This window comes from Bidens hawaiensis, unplaced genomic scaffold (genome assembly GCF_021521415.1).
Source record: "Bidens hawaiensis isolate Kalapana, Puna unplaced genomic scaffold, B.hawaiensis_p1.1 tig00031415_1, whole genome shotgun sequence".
NCBI lineage: Eukaryota > Viridiplantae > Streptophyta > Magnoliopsida > Asterales > Asteraceae > Bidens > Bidens hawaiensis.
Window position 1 is genome coordinate 130169 of NW_027495281.1, and position 16722 is coordinate 146890.

Below are 16722 nucleotides of genomic sequence, written 5' to 3' on the forward strand. Positions count from 1 at the left end.
TAAAAGTCGTGTTTATACAACCAAACATATAACCGTATAAGTACAAGCATGTAAATCTATTTGCTTCTTTTAGTTATGAAATTTTTGGGGAGGTAAGTTTTATTAGAAATGAATCTATGATACATACGTTAGTAACGTTACTGCATAATTAGGCATGTGTTTGTGGCAAGAATAATCGTTTAAGCTGCTATAATTGCATATGTGATGATGCCTATTTGTAATGTTTCGCTATTTGTAATGCAGATGGGAAACCATTAATAAAGTGTTCTCTTATGTGTGGTGGCCAATTGGCTTCATTTGGATGTTGTATTCTTACTCCTCTCCTGGCAACGCTCAACTTCTATTATGGTATGTCTTGAACCAATATAAAGGCTTTGTAATATTTCATAAACAGTCTAGAAAACAGCTTCATACTTTGTTTTCAAACTGACTGCAGGTTGGCTATGGACGTGTTTTTTTTCGTCGTTACTTTTCTTTCCTTATCTTTAGTGGGAATGGCTTGTTGTTTATGCTTGCCTTGCGTTATTGGCTTCTTGTGTTACATCGGCAGCGAGGTGCAATAGATTAAAATCATTTTTAATTCTGTTTATTTTGTTTTTTTGCTGATTTTTACAACCATGTATAATACATAGGGAAGCGCATCAGAGGCTGCCATCAAAATCCTGCCTGAATACAGATTTGAAATGTCCAATGATGATGCAGATCAACCTGATGAACGCGCATGCAGAATGATCCCGATGGGACCTAATGGCCCGGATTTGTCTACCGTACGTTTTCTTCAAACTGAGGATGCGGTATGTTAATTTTTTTATCCCACTGATAAAATGATTGCTTACTATTTGGCAAGTAAATTACTAATCACATTAAGAGAGTTAAAATTGAATAGTTGTACACAGTCTAGGTGGCAATTTCAAGTTTTAACCCGTTTACTTATGAACGGGCCAAAATGAGTTGTGTTAATAATCTCAAACGGGTCAAATGAAAAATAGCTAAAAAGAGAAAAGTTTATTTGGTCAAACTGGTCAGATAGGTTAAACAAATTTATATAGTCTTATTCAAAGGCTAATAATATTTCTGTAATAAAAGTACTGTTTTTCTAAGCATAAGTTATTGCTGTAATATAGTCACCCGGGTTGACCCGAAACATTTTTTTTAATTTCTTTTTATAATTTACTGAATGCATTAGTTGTTAAAATTGAATATTTACTATCACCATTATGTATTTTTCAGGACTGTTGTATATGTCTTTGCGACTATGAAGATGGGGAACAGCTTCTTTTACTTCCTTGCAACCATCACTTCCATTCTACATGCATCAGGAAATGGCTTAGGTTAAAGGCCAGTTGTCCCGTATGCAAATCACTTGTCGCGCCAAAGGAACAGGGTTAAAGAGTACAGGTAAAACACCAACGGGAAATATAAACTTGACTAACTTAACTAAAACCATAATAAATGGCAACATCGTATAGTTAGTTTCGTGAATCACGGTTCCATAATGGTTGGAGTGTCTTGCTTGGTTACCTTGTCTTTACAATATTGATATTTGATTGAAAAGAGAGGTTGTATGGAATTGTGGATTAAAAGGTTGTCTAGAGCTCTTAAGCGACATATAAGGTACTAGTTTGTGACCCAAAGGTCATGGTTATGAGCCTATGAGTAACCATTCCATATATCGGGTCTTTGGTAATTGGGTCGTGTTTGTGTTCACGAGTTGACAGGAACACGAACCGTTTAACGTGAATAAAATTTGTATTATATTTTGCAATCTAATACTTTAAATTTACGAATGTACAATTTTGTTTTGTTCATATAAAGCAATTATGCTTAGAATATGTCAATTTTTTTAAGCTCCTAAATTTTGGCATAAAAACCGCAAATGGTGTACGTTATTACATAAAACACATTTTTCAAAAAGTATGAAAATAAATGGGCAAGATCTATCAATCTGAAAACCCTGTTTAGCTAAACTTGTTCATGTCTTGACCTGAAACCTGCCCAAACTCAAACGCTTTAGTTTCATGTTAAGTTTGTGTCAATGTCAGAATTAATTCCAGCCTTAGCCATGATCATGTTCTTTGCCCACCTTTAGGCTTTAGGTATAATGATATCTTAAATTTATATATGAATGGGGCGGCCCAATCATGAATAAAAAGGGCAGCAAAAATATTCAACATTTCAACCGGAGCGGTCTTTAAAAACGTATTTTTTGTAGCATACGGCTACCAGCTAGTGATCAACGGTCAAATAACCGATTAGACCGATTAATCAGGTCGGGTACTAACCGGTTTGAGACAAGAAACTTCTACTCGGTATTACCGAACCGGTTAGCTGGTAAATAACCGACAAAAAACCGGTTAAAAAAATAATAAAAAAACAAATAACCGGTTAGGAGACCAATAATATAAACCGATTTCTAAAAAGCGTTTAGAACCGGATATAAACTGGTTAGTGGTGGACCGGTTGTTAACCAGTTAAGATTTCGGGTTGGAACTGGTTAACCGGTTTGGCTGTGTACCTGTACACCCAACCCCGGCTGTGCACATGTGTAGCCAACCTCTAAATCCATAAATCGCTATTATCTACCTATATTATTAAAGCAACGCGTTCTCTCCACATGTCATTCAACTAGACCCTCCACTACCTATATTATTACAATTTCCGTTTAATGAATGATAAAATGAAAAATATGTTGTGGATGGAAATTAAACTCACTACCTTAATTTTAAATTGTTTATGACTTACCAACTCAACTAGGATGAATTAATGCTAACCTTCCCTTTTTCTTAATTATTATAGATTCACAACCTTTCATTTTGATTTCTTTTAAAATACAAATACAAAATATACTTACTAATCTATGTATTTTAGAAACAAATTATTTATATCTTATAAATCCATAAGGTATGCTATTATGTATATTATTAAATTTAACTTTTTTATTTACTTTTTAACCACCGTGAATCACATGGGCTATATCCTAGTATGAATATATAGAAAACATATTATTATCATTATAGTATTAAAAAAAGTTCTAAAAAATGGCAAATGCATAGTATTCGTGTAGGAGCAAAGAGCAATGCGCCAATGCTAATGGCATTAAATAAGGAGCTAATTCTTTGTTTTTAACATATTTTTTATTTGCCTCTCTCTCGGGTTTTTATGAGTTGCATATCCTTCCTTTCAAATGGCATAAACCCATTGTGTGTACATTGTACTCCGTGGGTTTGTAAACATATTACTTTATAAATATATCCAATACAAAAAAAAATGTCAAAAATAGGGTAACTCCGTTTTATAAAATCCATTTACATATCATGTACTAAAATCCATTTATATATTCTTTTACTTTATAAATTCGTATTTGTAGTAGATTAACCATTAATATTAGAAAATCAGTTTTTTAATGACATTTTTTTTGTTACCCATCATGTTTGACCCTCACAATTTAGAAAGACAAAGCCTTTATCTAATTTCTTGATATCATATTACACCTTTGGTTCAGAAAATTAATTGCCACATTATATTCAACATATTCTGAAAATTTCATATTTTAAATTATTTCCCTCAAACACTTCAATAGGAAATCCTAAGAAAGCATCCCAGTGAAGTGTTCGGAGGATCCCTTAGGGACACTTGGCTTTACCCTTCATGTGTGTTCCTTAGTAGTTACTTGATGCGTTTGATTATTGAAAATGCATGGTTTATGTTAATGTATATATAGACGAGAGTTATGGGAAGTGTCTGATATATGAAGCGTGAACATGGTTGGCAATGAGTCTCTATTAGGAGAGTAGTAGTTTTTATGTTCACATTAAGAGGAAAAGACATGAATATTCATTAGAAGTCTTAGTTATATGATGAGGACCAAGATAAGATAGGCATCATATACTCATTTCTTCATTTATCCACTAAAAATGACTAGGTTCAGCTTCCAACTTTTGAAATTTTTGCATGTGATTCCATAGAAAGGTAATAAGGTAAAAGAAAAAATAAAAACCCAAAGCTCGAATGCAATTGAATATACCGAAATGCTAAACGAGGAATCCGCTAATAAAGTCACTCCAACACTAGTCGATGTGTAAGCTTGTGTTGGGGTATTTAATAAAATTTATGATGTTGTATTTGTGTATTTTAAATGTATAGATTTAGTTTAATATTAAAACAAGAAAAAAGGAAAAGAAAATCAAATTTTCAAATTCCAAAAGTCACTTCAACATACTTCAAATTCACATCTACAATATTTCTCACTAAACCACTCTGACATATGATAATAACGAGCTTTAGTGATGATTATGACACGCATTGAGCTAGTTTTGTCACAGGCGATTTCAATAATTGGTGTCTAGTGACGTTGAGAACGTGTACTTATTGTGGAAGCAACAACAATAGTTAAGTTCTGGATAAGTAGCGGGGAAATACAAAAAAATAAAGAGGGTTCGTGAAGATGAAGACAATCGTATATAGAACGATTGCTTTTCTTTGAATATGGCGTTCCTTGATAGCTACTTTAGACGTCGGTTCCATATGCAATGTACGTTATTCCTTAGAATTGTGGATGATTTATTAGCAATCCATCCATACTTTTAAAAGTAGATGACGTTGTGGGAGAAATGCACATGCGCCATCCGTAAGTTGAGACATACAATGCGACGGCTGACCAAACATATGAATGTATACGGATCGTTGAAAGTACGATTGCCTAGTGTGTAAAACGTATTACAGGCATGCCATCGAACTGTAAAGAAAGTGACATCCAACGGCTAATAGAGGCACATTCAATACGTCACGAGTTTCTCGGAGAAAATGGACCAATAAGGGATTGTCATATTAATGCTAAAGAGCTTATAGAGATTATTAGGAGTACACGGAGATTTATGGAAGAACTTTTATATTTATCACTTTTTACTATAAAACTAAATCTATATATTTAAAACACACGAATACAACATCATAAATTTTAATAAATACTTAACCAAATACCCAATTTTCAGTTTTTAAATTAAATTAACTCATTCATTTAAAATACAAAAACATAAGATAAGTAAATTAAATCCTTCCAAATTTGTTGGCCACATAAAACGAATTTGTTATAACAACTTCTAAAATTTGCATGTTTGAATTTGAATTTGAAAACAACTCCATGAGTTAAAACAAAAAAAACAATTTAAAAAAGTGAGGATTTAAATGTTAAATAATATATATCCTCCTTATGTTTGAAGTTTAGAAGTTTAAAAGTCATTTGAATTAAATAAAAATATCTATATATACATATTTAGATTCATACCAATATCTTCTTTCTAAGTCCTAATTTTAGAGTTTTAGTAATGCAATATCTTAACTTCTAAACAAATCATTCCTTCTCTCTTTTTCTACGAGTTGTATATATATATATATATAGGGGAAGGTTCATGTGCATTTTAATCTTAATATGAGAACGTAGGAAATAATATCAATTTATAAAAAAAACGAGAAAATAAGAAACAATATCAATCTACATAAACAATAATTTATAATAACAAAGAAAAAAACCTAAAAATTATAACAAAAGAATCAAAATCAAAAACAAAATAATAACATATACTAGCAAATACTAATAACAGCAAAAGAAAAAATCTAATAATAACAAAAAAATATATATCAGCAAATACTTATAACGTCTCATGATCGAAAATTAGCAAATACGAACAAAATATAACAGCAAATACCTATAAAAATAAACCTAATGATAATAGCAAATTAGTTCTCACCGTTCTCATGTTAAGAATAAAATGTATTTGATCATGTTTATATATATATATATATATATATATATATATATATATATATATATATATATATATATATATATATATATATCGAAAATTTGAACTCCTACAATTGTATTTCCAGAAACCTTATTACACCAACATAATAACAACAAAGCACCATATGTACTACACGTTGCATTGCATCGAGATTAACTGAAGATCCAAACCCTAAGTCTCCGGTTCGTATATTCAAAGCAAACGAAAGCACCACAAATGCAAGGTTCCACAGGGTTTCTACAACAAAAACCGGGAACGAATAGCCCCAATCCTCTTGCTAGTTCTCCAATTGTAGTGCATGCATGCTTCTAGCTCTCTTCGCCTACAATCGGAGCAGTGGCAAGAGAGTTGGGGCTATAAGTTTCCAGTTGTTGTTGTAGACACGTGAAACCTCGCTTTTGTGGTGCTTTCGTTCGCTGCATTGTTTTGGTTAGCTGTTAGGATTAAACACACACACGAAACTGAACACACACGCGAAAGCAATAAATGAACACGAGGATTTAACGTGGTTCGGTTTAAACTGACCTGTGTCCACGGGTGACAACTAGATATTATTTATTGAGTGACAATGATTACAAGTACATAACGTGGTTTATATAGATATTGAATTAGGGTTAGTAAATTCTTAAGCAATAAATCTAAACCGGGTCGGGCTTCGGTCTCGCCACCCTACACCCGTCTACCCTTTGGACTTCAAATAATAAACCGGGCCAACAAGGGCTACGAACCTAACAATCTCCCACTCGGAGGCCTTGAGTACTCTCGTCTGCACTCCAGATTGTACTTCTGCAATCTAAACATTTAACGTCCTCTAGTTGCCACCACCTTCTTATCAATGAACTTGAAGGCCCGTTGAAGCTCCCCGGAGCTCCAACTCATCAGTCACGCTAAAACTACCCCTGACCCGTTCTTTGTCCCTACCGGTTCCCACTGTAACGAACTACCGGATCCTGAGATAACCTGAGAACAAACACTCTCCATATTTAGCAAGTAATTCACTGGAGAGACTTTTACAACTGGAATACTGGTTTTCTTAATCCACTGTCGAGCTGGAACTGTAATTGAAACACGACATGTGCTCCCACTGTCACGATGTCCCCCAACTGATTTAACCTTCCTAGCTCGTTCATCCTGAATCTTCACTTTGGCTCTGGGTTTGTTACTTCCAAAACGAACCTTCTTCTGCCCACGAGATTCTATGAACTGGATTTTGTCTTTCATCGGAACTGGATCAACTCCTTCCCGTGATACGTCGACCATATATAATGATCCAATTTTCTTGCCACGAGCAACCACAAGATTTCCTTTGACTACCTTCCACTGCCCATTCCCGAACTTAACATCGTAACCCTGGTCATCCAACTGCCCAACTGAAATCAAACGTTTCTTCAAACTTGGAATAACCCTCACGTCTTTTAAATTCCAAGAAGTACCGGCAGAAGTTATCAATTCAATGTCCCCATACTCGTAACCTATAAAATATCATCGTTCGCTAGTCGAACCTTTCCAAAATCACCAAACTTTAGATTATTCATCGTTTCACTACAGTGAGTGACATGAAACGATGCACCAGAATCCATCACCCAAGCATCAACGTTACTCTCAACACTGCAAATCAGAGCCTCATCACTACTAACCCCGTCATCCGTGTCGTCTTCTGTAATGTTCACCTCTTTCTTACCATTCGGACATTGAATCCTGAAGTGTCCATTCTCTTTACAACCCCATCATTCAATATCTTTACGAGTCTTAGACTGACTCCTCTTCCTGCTCCCACTGCCTCGTTATTTTCCCCTACTTCTACCTTCTGTGACTAACATATTTCCTGATGATTCACCTGAACTTCTGCGTCTTGAATCTTCTCCCAGAATCAAGTCACGAATCCCATCAAAAGTAATTTTTGTAGACGAACTACAAACTGCAGTCACTGTTTGCGATCAACTGTCGGGTAAAGAGGGGCAATAAAAAAAGACCTTGAACTTCATCATCAAACTTAATGTCGACTGACACTAAGCGGGACAGGATCGAATTAAGATTATTGATATGCGTTGTAACTGACCCACCCTCTTTCATTCTTGTTGTCACTAGCTCTCGGATAAGATAGACTTTATTCGTTGCCGAAGGCTTCTCATACATGTTGGACAATGCCTCCATCATACCACGTGCTGTGGTTTCTTTTATGATGTTAAACGCTACCTCTTACGACAATGACAAAGTAATACAAGCCCTAGCCTTCTTGTCTAACTTCTTCCGATTTTCATCTGACAACTTTTCTGGTTTTTCATCCTCAAGCACTACATCTAAATCTTTCTGACAAAGTAGCGCTTCAATCTGCATCTTCCACCAACCAAAATTCTTCCAGTCAAACTTCTGTATCGAAAGCTTTCCGTCTTCTGCCATTACAATGACTAAAATGAAAACCTGGATAAAAACAGAGATAGACACAGCAATGGCACCGGCCTGAACTTAACGACTGTTCTACTGAACTCTGTTAAAAAATCAACCTATTTAAACGACAGCGGAAATACGAATTGTAAATCAGAAACTGAAATTTTAAACTGAAACGATAAAACCTGACAAACGCGGTTGGCACTGGTTACCCGTTTCTTTAAACAATTCCTTCTGATTTGACGACTGTTCTTGGTTCGCACTTCGCAAAAATATGATCTCGACCCAAATTTATTTCCGGGCTAAACAAACCCAAGACCTTGGCCCACACAACTTCAACCAAATTGGGCTTACTGCCCCTTTGTTTCACGTGGCCCAACTAGAAAAAAGAAACAAATTGAATTTGATCTTGATGATGGGCTGCTGCCCAAGTTAACGGCCCAAACAAAAAAAAAGATCTGGTCTTGCACATGCACTGATGCACTTGGTCAAAACAACCAAACTTTTCTTGATCTTCTTGCGCCTCTTTTACGTTTTGCAACAAAATATCCGATTAACAAATTTACTTCGAATCTTCAATGACTTTGTTTCTAGCGGTGGTACAAGGTGGTGATGCAAAAGGTTCTCACTTTCGAAAAAAATACAGAACCATAAACTCGGATCATCGGCGACTGGGTACAGCAGAACCCTAGCCGGCGGTTACCCTTCTGCGGGGGCGCAACGAAACTGACGGTGGCAACTGGTGGCAGCGAAACCCTAGCAGCAGTTAGCGGTAACGCGGCGGAACCCTAGCCCCGATCACTGGCGACACGCGGAACTGGTTCACCGTGTTCTTCGTGTGATCCGAACGTAAGCTCTCTGATACCACTTGTTAGGATTAAACACACACACGAAACTGAACACACACGCGAAAGCAATAAACGAACATGAGGATTTAACGTGGTTCGGTTTAAACTGACCTACGTCCACGGGTGGCAACTAGATATTCTTATTGAGTGACAATGATTACAAGTACATAATGTGGTTTATAAAGATATTGAACTAGGGTTAGTAAATTATTAAGCAAGAAATTTAAACCGGGCCGGGCTTCGGTCAGACCTCCCTACACCCGTCTGCCCTTTGGACTTCAAATAATAAACCGGGCCAACAAGGCCTACAAACCCAACATTAGCATGGGAAGATATGAGACGGAAACTTAGGGTTTGGATCTTCGGTTAATGCAATGTGTCGTACATGTGGTGCTTTTGTTGTTGGAGTATAAGAAGAGGAATGCGAAAATCTCATCAATGCTTAGTTTGATTAGCAATTGTTCGAGCTTTGAGAACGATGAAGATTATGTTACTTTGATCAGGTAAAGTTAGTTTGAATTCTTGTTTAGGTAAACATAAATAGTGATGTTGTTTCAACTTCTAACTTAAGGTCGGATGATTCCTTTACGGCTATGATTTTAAATTGCTATTTGCATGCTTATTAACGAATCGAAACTAAAAGGACTTGTCATATCATATAGAATTTCTTGTAGTGTCTGTGAATGATACCAGAATTAAGGCTTAGACATAATTATATATGGTTGTTTTTGTATTAAGAATTACATCAGAAGCTTGAACCTGTATTGGATTTAATTACCAACATCATGGATGATTAATTGATTATACTATTTAAATCTAAGTTTGAAGCTGCTTTAGAATAAGAGTTAGTCAATTGCCTATGATAATTGTGTGATTAATTCTCCATAATAAGTTTATCCAATCAGTTGAATCATATTTATGAAATAGTTGTAAGTCATGTTTATCACAACCAAGCATGAGATAAGTAGAGAAGCATGTGGACTTCATCAAGTCTCTTCAAAGTTAAGAAGTTGGTAAAACCCTCAACATGTGTAAGATATTTGTTTCTTATTGTTATGGAACTTTTTGAGAAGGTAAACTCTAATCTAAATGATACATTAGTTTTAATTGTAGGGCTTCAATAGGATGTGTTCGTGAGTCAGCGAGTTAAACACATTACATACTCAAATGCCATCTGAGACAAATGAATTAGAACAAGACACATGCATCTTCAGTTGACACAAACATGACATGCTTAGTCTAGAACTTTTATTTATTTGTTTGTATTTTATACTTTAAAATACAAATGTAGCTTTTTAAAGAAAATGCTATGATAAATTAAACTACACAATTTTGGTATAAAAATATTCTAAGTTATACATTTAGATTTCTTTTTCTTGTTAAGTTCTGCGGTACGTGTCAGAAATCAGAGCTCATAGTTTTAAGTGGGAAAATTCCTAAAATAGCATTTTAGAGAGAGAAGTCCCATTTTAACCCTTTTTTCCTCAAAATCTTTTATAATTTAGACTTGCAAGACGCTTTGAGAAAAGATAAAAATAAAGAGGGAGCTGGCCAAATTTCGAAAGAAAGTCAGGTAAAAGACGATATTTGAGGAAATAATGCCGTACAAGTCCAAATTATTTTGTAATCTTGGAGCAAAAGTCCATATTTTTTCAAATCTTTTTTATTCAAAAAACCATTTTGAAAGACTGTTTTTTATGTTTCCTACCTTTCCTGTCCATATTTTCAAATTCTTAGAAAAATATATTTTTTACAATTATACCCCTTAACCACCATCACCTTGAACCACCACCATGAACCACCACCATCACGTCGGCCCCACCCCATCACCACCACCGAACCACCACCACCCCCACCCCATCACTTCCTCTCCACTGCCTCGATTGGACAATTATCATTGACCAAATAAACGGAAGCATTCCCAACTCAAGACAGAACATAATGATGAAAAAAAGGAGTTAAATTTTGAATTTATAGGGATGGAGTAGTAGTTTCAGCCATTTTCTAGAAAGAAGATGGAAAGGGAAAAGGAGTTTCTGGAAGGTTTTGATGATGTCTAGAATGTTACAGATGGTCAATGATAATTGTTCAATCGAGTTGGGAATGCTTCCGTTTATTTGGTTATATGATAATTGTCCAATCGAGGAGGTGGAGAGGAGGTGATGGGGTGGGGGGTGGTGGTAGTTCGGTGGTGGTGATGGGGTGGGGCCGACGTGATGGTGGTGGTTTAAGGTGGTGGTGCTGGTTAAGGGGTATAATTGTAAAAAATATATTTTTCTAAGAATTTGAAAATATAGACGGGAAAGGTAGGAAATATAAAAAAACAGTCTCTCAAGACGATTTTTTGAATAAAAAAGATTTGGAAAAATATGGACTTTTGCTCCAAGATTACAAAATAATTTGGACTTGCATGGCATTATTTCCCCAAATCTCGTTTTTTACCTGACTTTCTTTCGAAATTTGGCATGCTCCCTCTTTATTTTTATCTTTTCCCAAAGCGTCTTGCAAATCCAAATTATAAAAATTTTGAGAAAAAAATGACTAAAATGAGACTTCTCTCTTTAAAAGGAGTTATTTTAAGAATTTTCTCGTTTTAAGTTTTGACCATGCTTATTTTGCCCACCTTTGGTTTTTAGGATAAGTGATGGAAAATTATAATTGTTGAGCTAGCCATATGGAAATTTCAACCTTTCTATTAATGAATGGACATGATTTAGTGTGTTAACTAGGATAGAAAAATAAAACAGAAAAGTTAAATGTAATAATATATATAATAACATATCTTATGGATTCATAAGATATAAATAATTTTCTAAAATACATATATTAGTAAGAATCATTTGTATTTGTATTTTAAAAGAAATCAAAATGGAATGTTGTGAATCTATACTAATTAAGAAAAAGAGAAGGTTAGCACCAGTTCATCCTAGTTGAGTCGGTAAGCCACAAACATGTTAAAAGCAAGGTAGTGAGTTTGATTTCCACCAACATCTTTTCATTTTATCATTCATAAAGGATAAAGGGGAAATTATAAAAATGAAACTTGTATACTTGACAGCTTATGTGCATTCTATTATTATTTTTATTATTAATAGGTTAATATCCCCGTGTAACACAAGGGTGAAAAATATAGAAAACATCAAATATATATATGAATTACATAATGAAGATTATAATTTTATAAGATATAACGTATTGCATAATGAATATTAATGAATGAGTAATTGTATGGTTTGAAATTAAAATTACCGCTCCAACGTTGTTTTATTAAAAGAAAACAACATATTAAGACAAGACTAAGTAAAACCTTCATCATCTATTATGTAATATTTAGGTAATGAAGTTGTATCTTATAGGGTTTGGATATGGTAGAAATCATGTGTTGGGTAGGAAACATAAGAAACAATCTCATCCGTTCATTATTAGATGCAAGGGATGAGATTGTTCCAAGCAACACAATATGTTTTTTATTGTTTAAATGGCTGATAAAGGGAAAGAAGGTAAAAGCCTGGTATTTAGAAAAAACGATTGCTTAAAAGGTTCCTGATCTTACGTCTTCAATAAATAGTCCCACTAACCAAATTGTCCACTCCCAAATTACAGTCCCCCCTATGAGTAACCAAAATGAAGACCAAACAAGGCAATTGCGGATCATTGTTGAAATTTAAAGTAGTAAGTGCCTCGTTTTTTCGTTGATTAGAAAGATTAAGGTTAAAAAAACCCTAAAAGTTTTGGCTCTTTTTTGTCGATTGCCATATATTTTATGTTAATGACGCAATTCGACGCCGTACAGGCTCGGTGGAACTTTGATTTTACATGGTTTTTTTTTTAAATATCATAGTTCAATTGCTAATTTTTGTGATGTACATGAAGCAGGTGTTGTTTTTACCTGGTTGAACCAACACCATGGTTGGTGTTGTTGGGTTGTTTATGTTGTCGTAGGTGGAAATATATGAGTTGTTATTTTTGTTGTTAATAACATAAATGCTCTGATTGTGTATACTAGGTGTTGTTATCCTTATGCTTCTGTTGTGGTTAGGAATTGTGTTGGTTCTCCCTGTGTCGATAACAAACTATATTTAGGTTCAAGTATGTGTTGCTTTGTTGATGGTATTGTTAACCGGTGTGTCTTTTCATCGAGTAAAAAAGTTGGTCCATGTTAACTTTGCAAAAATACCATTGCAAGAACTTTTAAAGAGTGATAGAAAATGTGTTGGTGCCAAAATAATATCACATATTGAGTTTCGAATGCTTCTCAACTTAAGAAGGTTTACAATCTATACATGCCCTACAAATGAAGCTTATACTTTACCAAATTATGAAAGAACGTAATATACAAAGTATGGGTAGAAAGATCTTTAAGTATGACTTTAAAATAGATGATTAAGCTCTAACTAACATTTAATAATATATAGCCATAAGTATTTACCTCATATAAAACCAGAACCATACATTATCAAAATAAACCAAGCAAATATATATGTTTAATCAAAATTACTTTCTCAACGCCCATCAGTAAGCTCAACACTAAAATGATATGTATCATCAACAAAATAGACACTATCTTCCCCGATAAAACTAGTCCACAGTAGTGTAAACAAAGATAGGCAAACCGTCTTTCCAGCCGCAGATTTATAACTCCTTTTGAATTCGCTAACAAACTCTTGAGCGTGCATCGAGTACCTTACAGAAAACTCATAGTCAAACGCAAGATTATCTAAGCGTTGATTATCCGCCTCCTCTAACATAACTAAAAAAAGCTCGAAATTGTCCATGTAATGCCTGCCCATCAAGACAAAAAGTTGATCACCAAAGTCGAATGCTTCTGAATAAACAAGACCCGATGGAAACAAACTCACACACAGGTCACGTTTCAATTCTAAGTACACCACACAATGTGGAAGCGGTTGTTGGAATTCAACCATCTTAATGGGCCGGTACTTGTAGACCCGTTCCACAAACCTACGACTAAGATTAGAGTTTTCATCGACGATATATGCATGCTGCTTGTATGGGACCTTGGATTTAAAAGAAAGTGCTTCTGTTACTACCTTTTGGGCAGATTCAGGGTCGAACTCCTTGCGGATGAGGAGATTTTTAAGCAGTCTATGTGACATGTAAGGGTAACGAATAAACTTTGCAAGGCGGGTATCGATGATATTACGACAGTCCTCTAATTTAGGGTACTGGGAGTAGGCCCATTTGAGGACAAAACGGTAAACGGTATTTTCTGATAACAACTGGAGATCATCACTAGCTATAAGCGCCTCCACACCAGCAAGTGGCAGGCTAAGAATCTCATCTTGGAACCTGCCATTATATGTACAATTTAAGATTAAGATTATCACTAAAAATTGAACATTTTTTATTTTTTCAGAAAGCTTTACTTGGTTATGTCTTTGAAATGGACAGAATAGAACTGCTTGGCGGCGACAGTAACTGGCTGAAATGCTTCAGCCGTTAAAATAGTTGATGGAAGATCAAGATAAGCCAGTACAAATTCTGGTGTCATCGGTAGAGTTCTTAATAAACGGCCGCAATATCTCGTGCATGAAGGAACATCAAATTTTTCAGCAACTAATAGTAAATCAAGCACAGCTAGAGCAGTTGTAGCTGTCAAATTGTTGCTATACATAAACTTCAATAGTTCCATGAGACCAACTTCATCTGAAAGTAAAAGAGAATACACAAACTACAAATTACACATACACGTAAATCAGAAATAAGAGATTTCTGTTGAAAATATAAACTAAATATTAGGGGTCTTTTAGTTATTCTTGAAAGTATAGATTATGTCTAGTATGTATATTTGTAAAGTCTATGGTCTAGTATGTAATTAGTATGGTTATAAAAACGCAAGTAAAGAATGTAATTTGATAGATCAATTCAAGAACAAGTTTATCAATACAGTGCAAGTTTATCAAATTTATTGTGTTATTCTTCAATTCCTATTATGAAATTAGGACTGTTCAAAGGGTAAGACGCGACCCTTTTACATAATATTTTACCCGTACCCTTTACCCTTTTAGGAAGAAACGTGGACCCGAGACCGTACCCTCTAAACAATAAAAGGGTCGGGTAACGGGTAAAAATAAGGGTGTTAAGGGTCCAACCCTTTTACCTTTTAAGACAGTAATCGCATCTCCTTTTCTATATTTACTAGTTGCATATCTCATATATAACTTTACTATATGAATCCTAAAACAATTATGCTTTCATTTAATAACATAGTAAAGTTTAACCTCGAAAGTTTATCAACCATTTGAACTGATGCAAATAATATTCACATTCACAAATTATATGTAGAGAACAATTTATTGATTCCCATATATATGTTTCCAATCAGTAGTATGACCCTTTATTTTTATTTTTTTAGTAGTTGGGATATTTCGTATGAATCATATATGAAATACAAATCTCTCTAAGTTTCAGATTAATCGTGAATATGATGTATATCTATCAAGAAACTAATAAAAGGGTCAAGGGTATGAAAAAGGGTCAGACCTTTAAAACCCTTTTACCCTTTAAGGTGACCTTTAAATACCCTTAACCCGTCCCATATTATATATTCGGGTCTAATTAAGGGTTTTGTGAGTCGGGTTTCAAGGGTCCGACCCTTTTCTTGCTCGCCCCTATCTGAAATTGCCAACAATTTCTACGAACCTGAGGCATTGATTCGTAAGGTTGCATGACATTGTTCTGACTCTTTGATCTCGTTTGAAAACAACTGCATGAAGAAAAAAAACTAATAAAACAACAAAATCACTAACTTTGAGTTATTTGAACATAGTCACCTCGTAGAAAAATGAACTTCTTCCGGCTAAAATTGGAGAGCTAATATTTAAGGTTCTAACACTTGCTGTTGTACATCCAAATTCCATTAGAATTGAGTAAAATATTACGATAATGGTGGACAACTGATACCTGGTGGTAATTGTGTAGACTCTATAGGCTCAGAAAAGATACAGATGCGAAGAACACGATCGGAGAAATTGCTATCATTGAACGCAAACCCGAAGTTGCAACTGTCGCAGCCATCTTTTGGAGAATCCATCACCAGCGTTCTAGGATCGAACAGTTCAAAATTCGATTCACTCATCGTTGGGAGATTTTATAAACCCTAATTCCTTTATAAATACGATCCCAAAGTTATACGTGAAATTATTGAAATAAGCAAATTATATCCGTAAGAAAAAAAAGGAATAGCAAATACCTATTGTGCTCTTTCAATCAAAGCACTTCATATACAATCTATGACTTACGTGATATTTTATTTATCTTTAGTGTACACGTACTGCATGTGATGGCCCAAATAATAAACATATAACATTGAAAGTACGAAAAAAAAAAGAAAAATACAATTCTTAATTCGTTTACATATTACACTACTTTTAATAATGTAAAATAAATCAATATAATTCATACATCCGTAAATATTTCATAAATCTCTTTAACGCCTCTAAGCTCTATGCTCGTAGGATTTGTAAGTTTTATAAATTTTACAAAGACCAAATCAAATAACGTTACAAGTAAAGGACTCATTGTCTCAGATTGAGGTGGGCATCGAGTTGCTTTAGTTTATTAAGCTGCTCGAGCATCATCTAATATCATTAAACAAACTTTATCAATGTACAATAATTAAAAGTAGCACAACCATAAGAATAAATAACTGTCAAACTCCA

At 34.5% G+C, this 16722-nt stretch overlaps 2 protein-coding genes across 2 annotated transcripts in view; one reads left to right on the plus strand and one right to left on the minus strand.

The window, feature by feature from the left end:
- Nucleotides 1-1444, plus strand: part of LOC143582035 (E3 ubiquitin protein ligase RIE1-like) — a 54286-nt gene extending 52842 nt beyond the window's left edge. Inside the window, exons 3-6 of the mRNA XM_077064690.1 lie at nucleotides 244-348; nucleotides 437-554; nucleotides 633-794; nucleotides 1231-1444. Coding sequence (XP_076920805.1) covers nucleotides 244-348; nucleotides 437-554; nucleotides 633-794; nucleotides 1231-1389 — 544 coding nt within the window. The 3' untranslated portion in view covers nucleotides 1390-1444. The remainder of the gene's footprint in view (nucleotides 1-243; nucleotides 349-436; nucleotides 555-632; nucleotides 795-1230) is intronic.
- Nucleotides 1445-13542: 12098 nt separating this feature from the next.
- LOC143582038 (BTB/POZ domain-containing protein POB1-like) lies at nucleotides 13543-15773 on the minus strand. Its single transcript, XM_077064692.1, has 3 exons — nucleotides 15704-15773; nucleotides 14428-14707; nucleotides 13543-14350 (listed from the first exon to the last, which is right to left on the minus strand). Exons 1-3 carry the CDS (start codon nucleotides 15771-15773, stop codon nucleotides 13543-13545), a joined length of 1158 nt encoding a protein of 385 aa, XP_076920807.1.
- Between the last annotated feature and the right edge of the window lie 949 nt (nucleotides 15774-16722).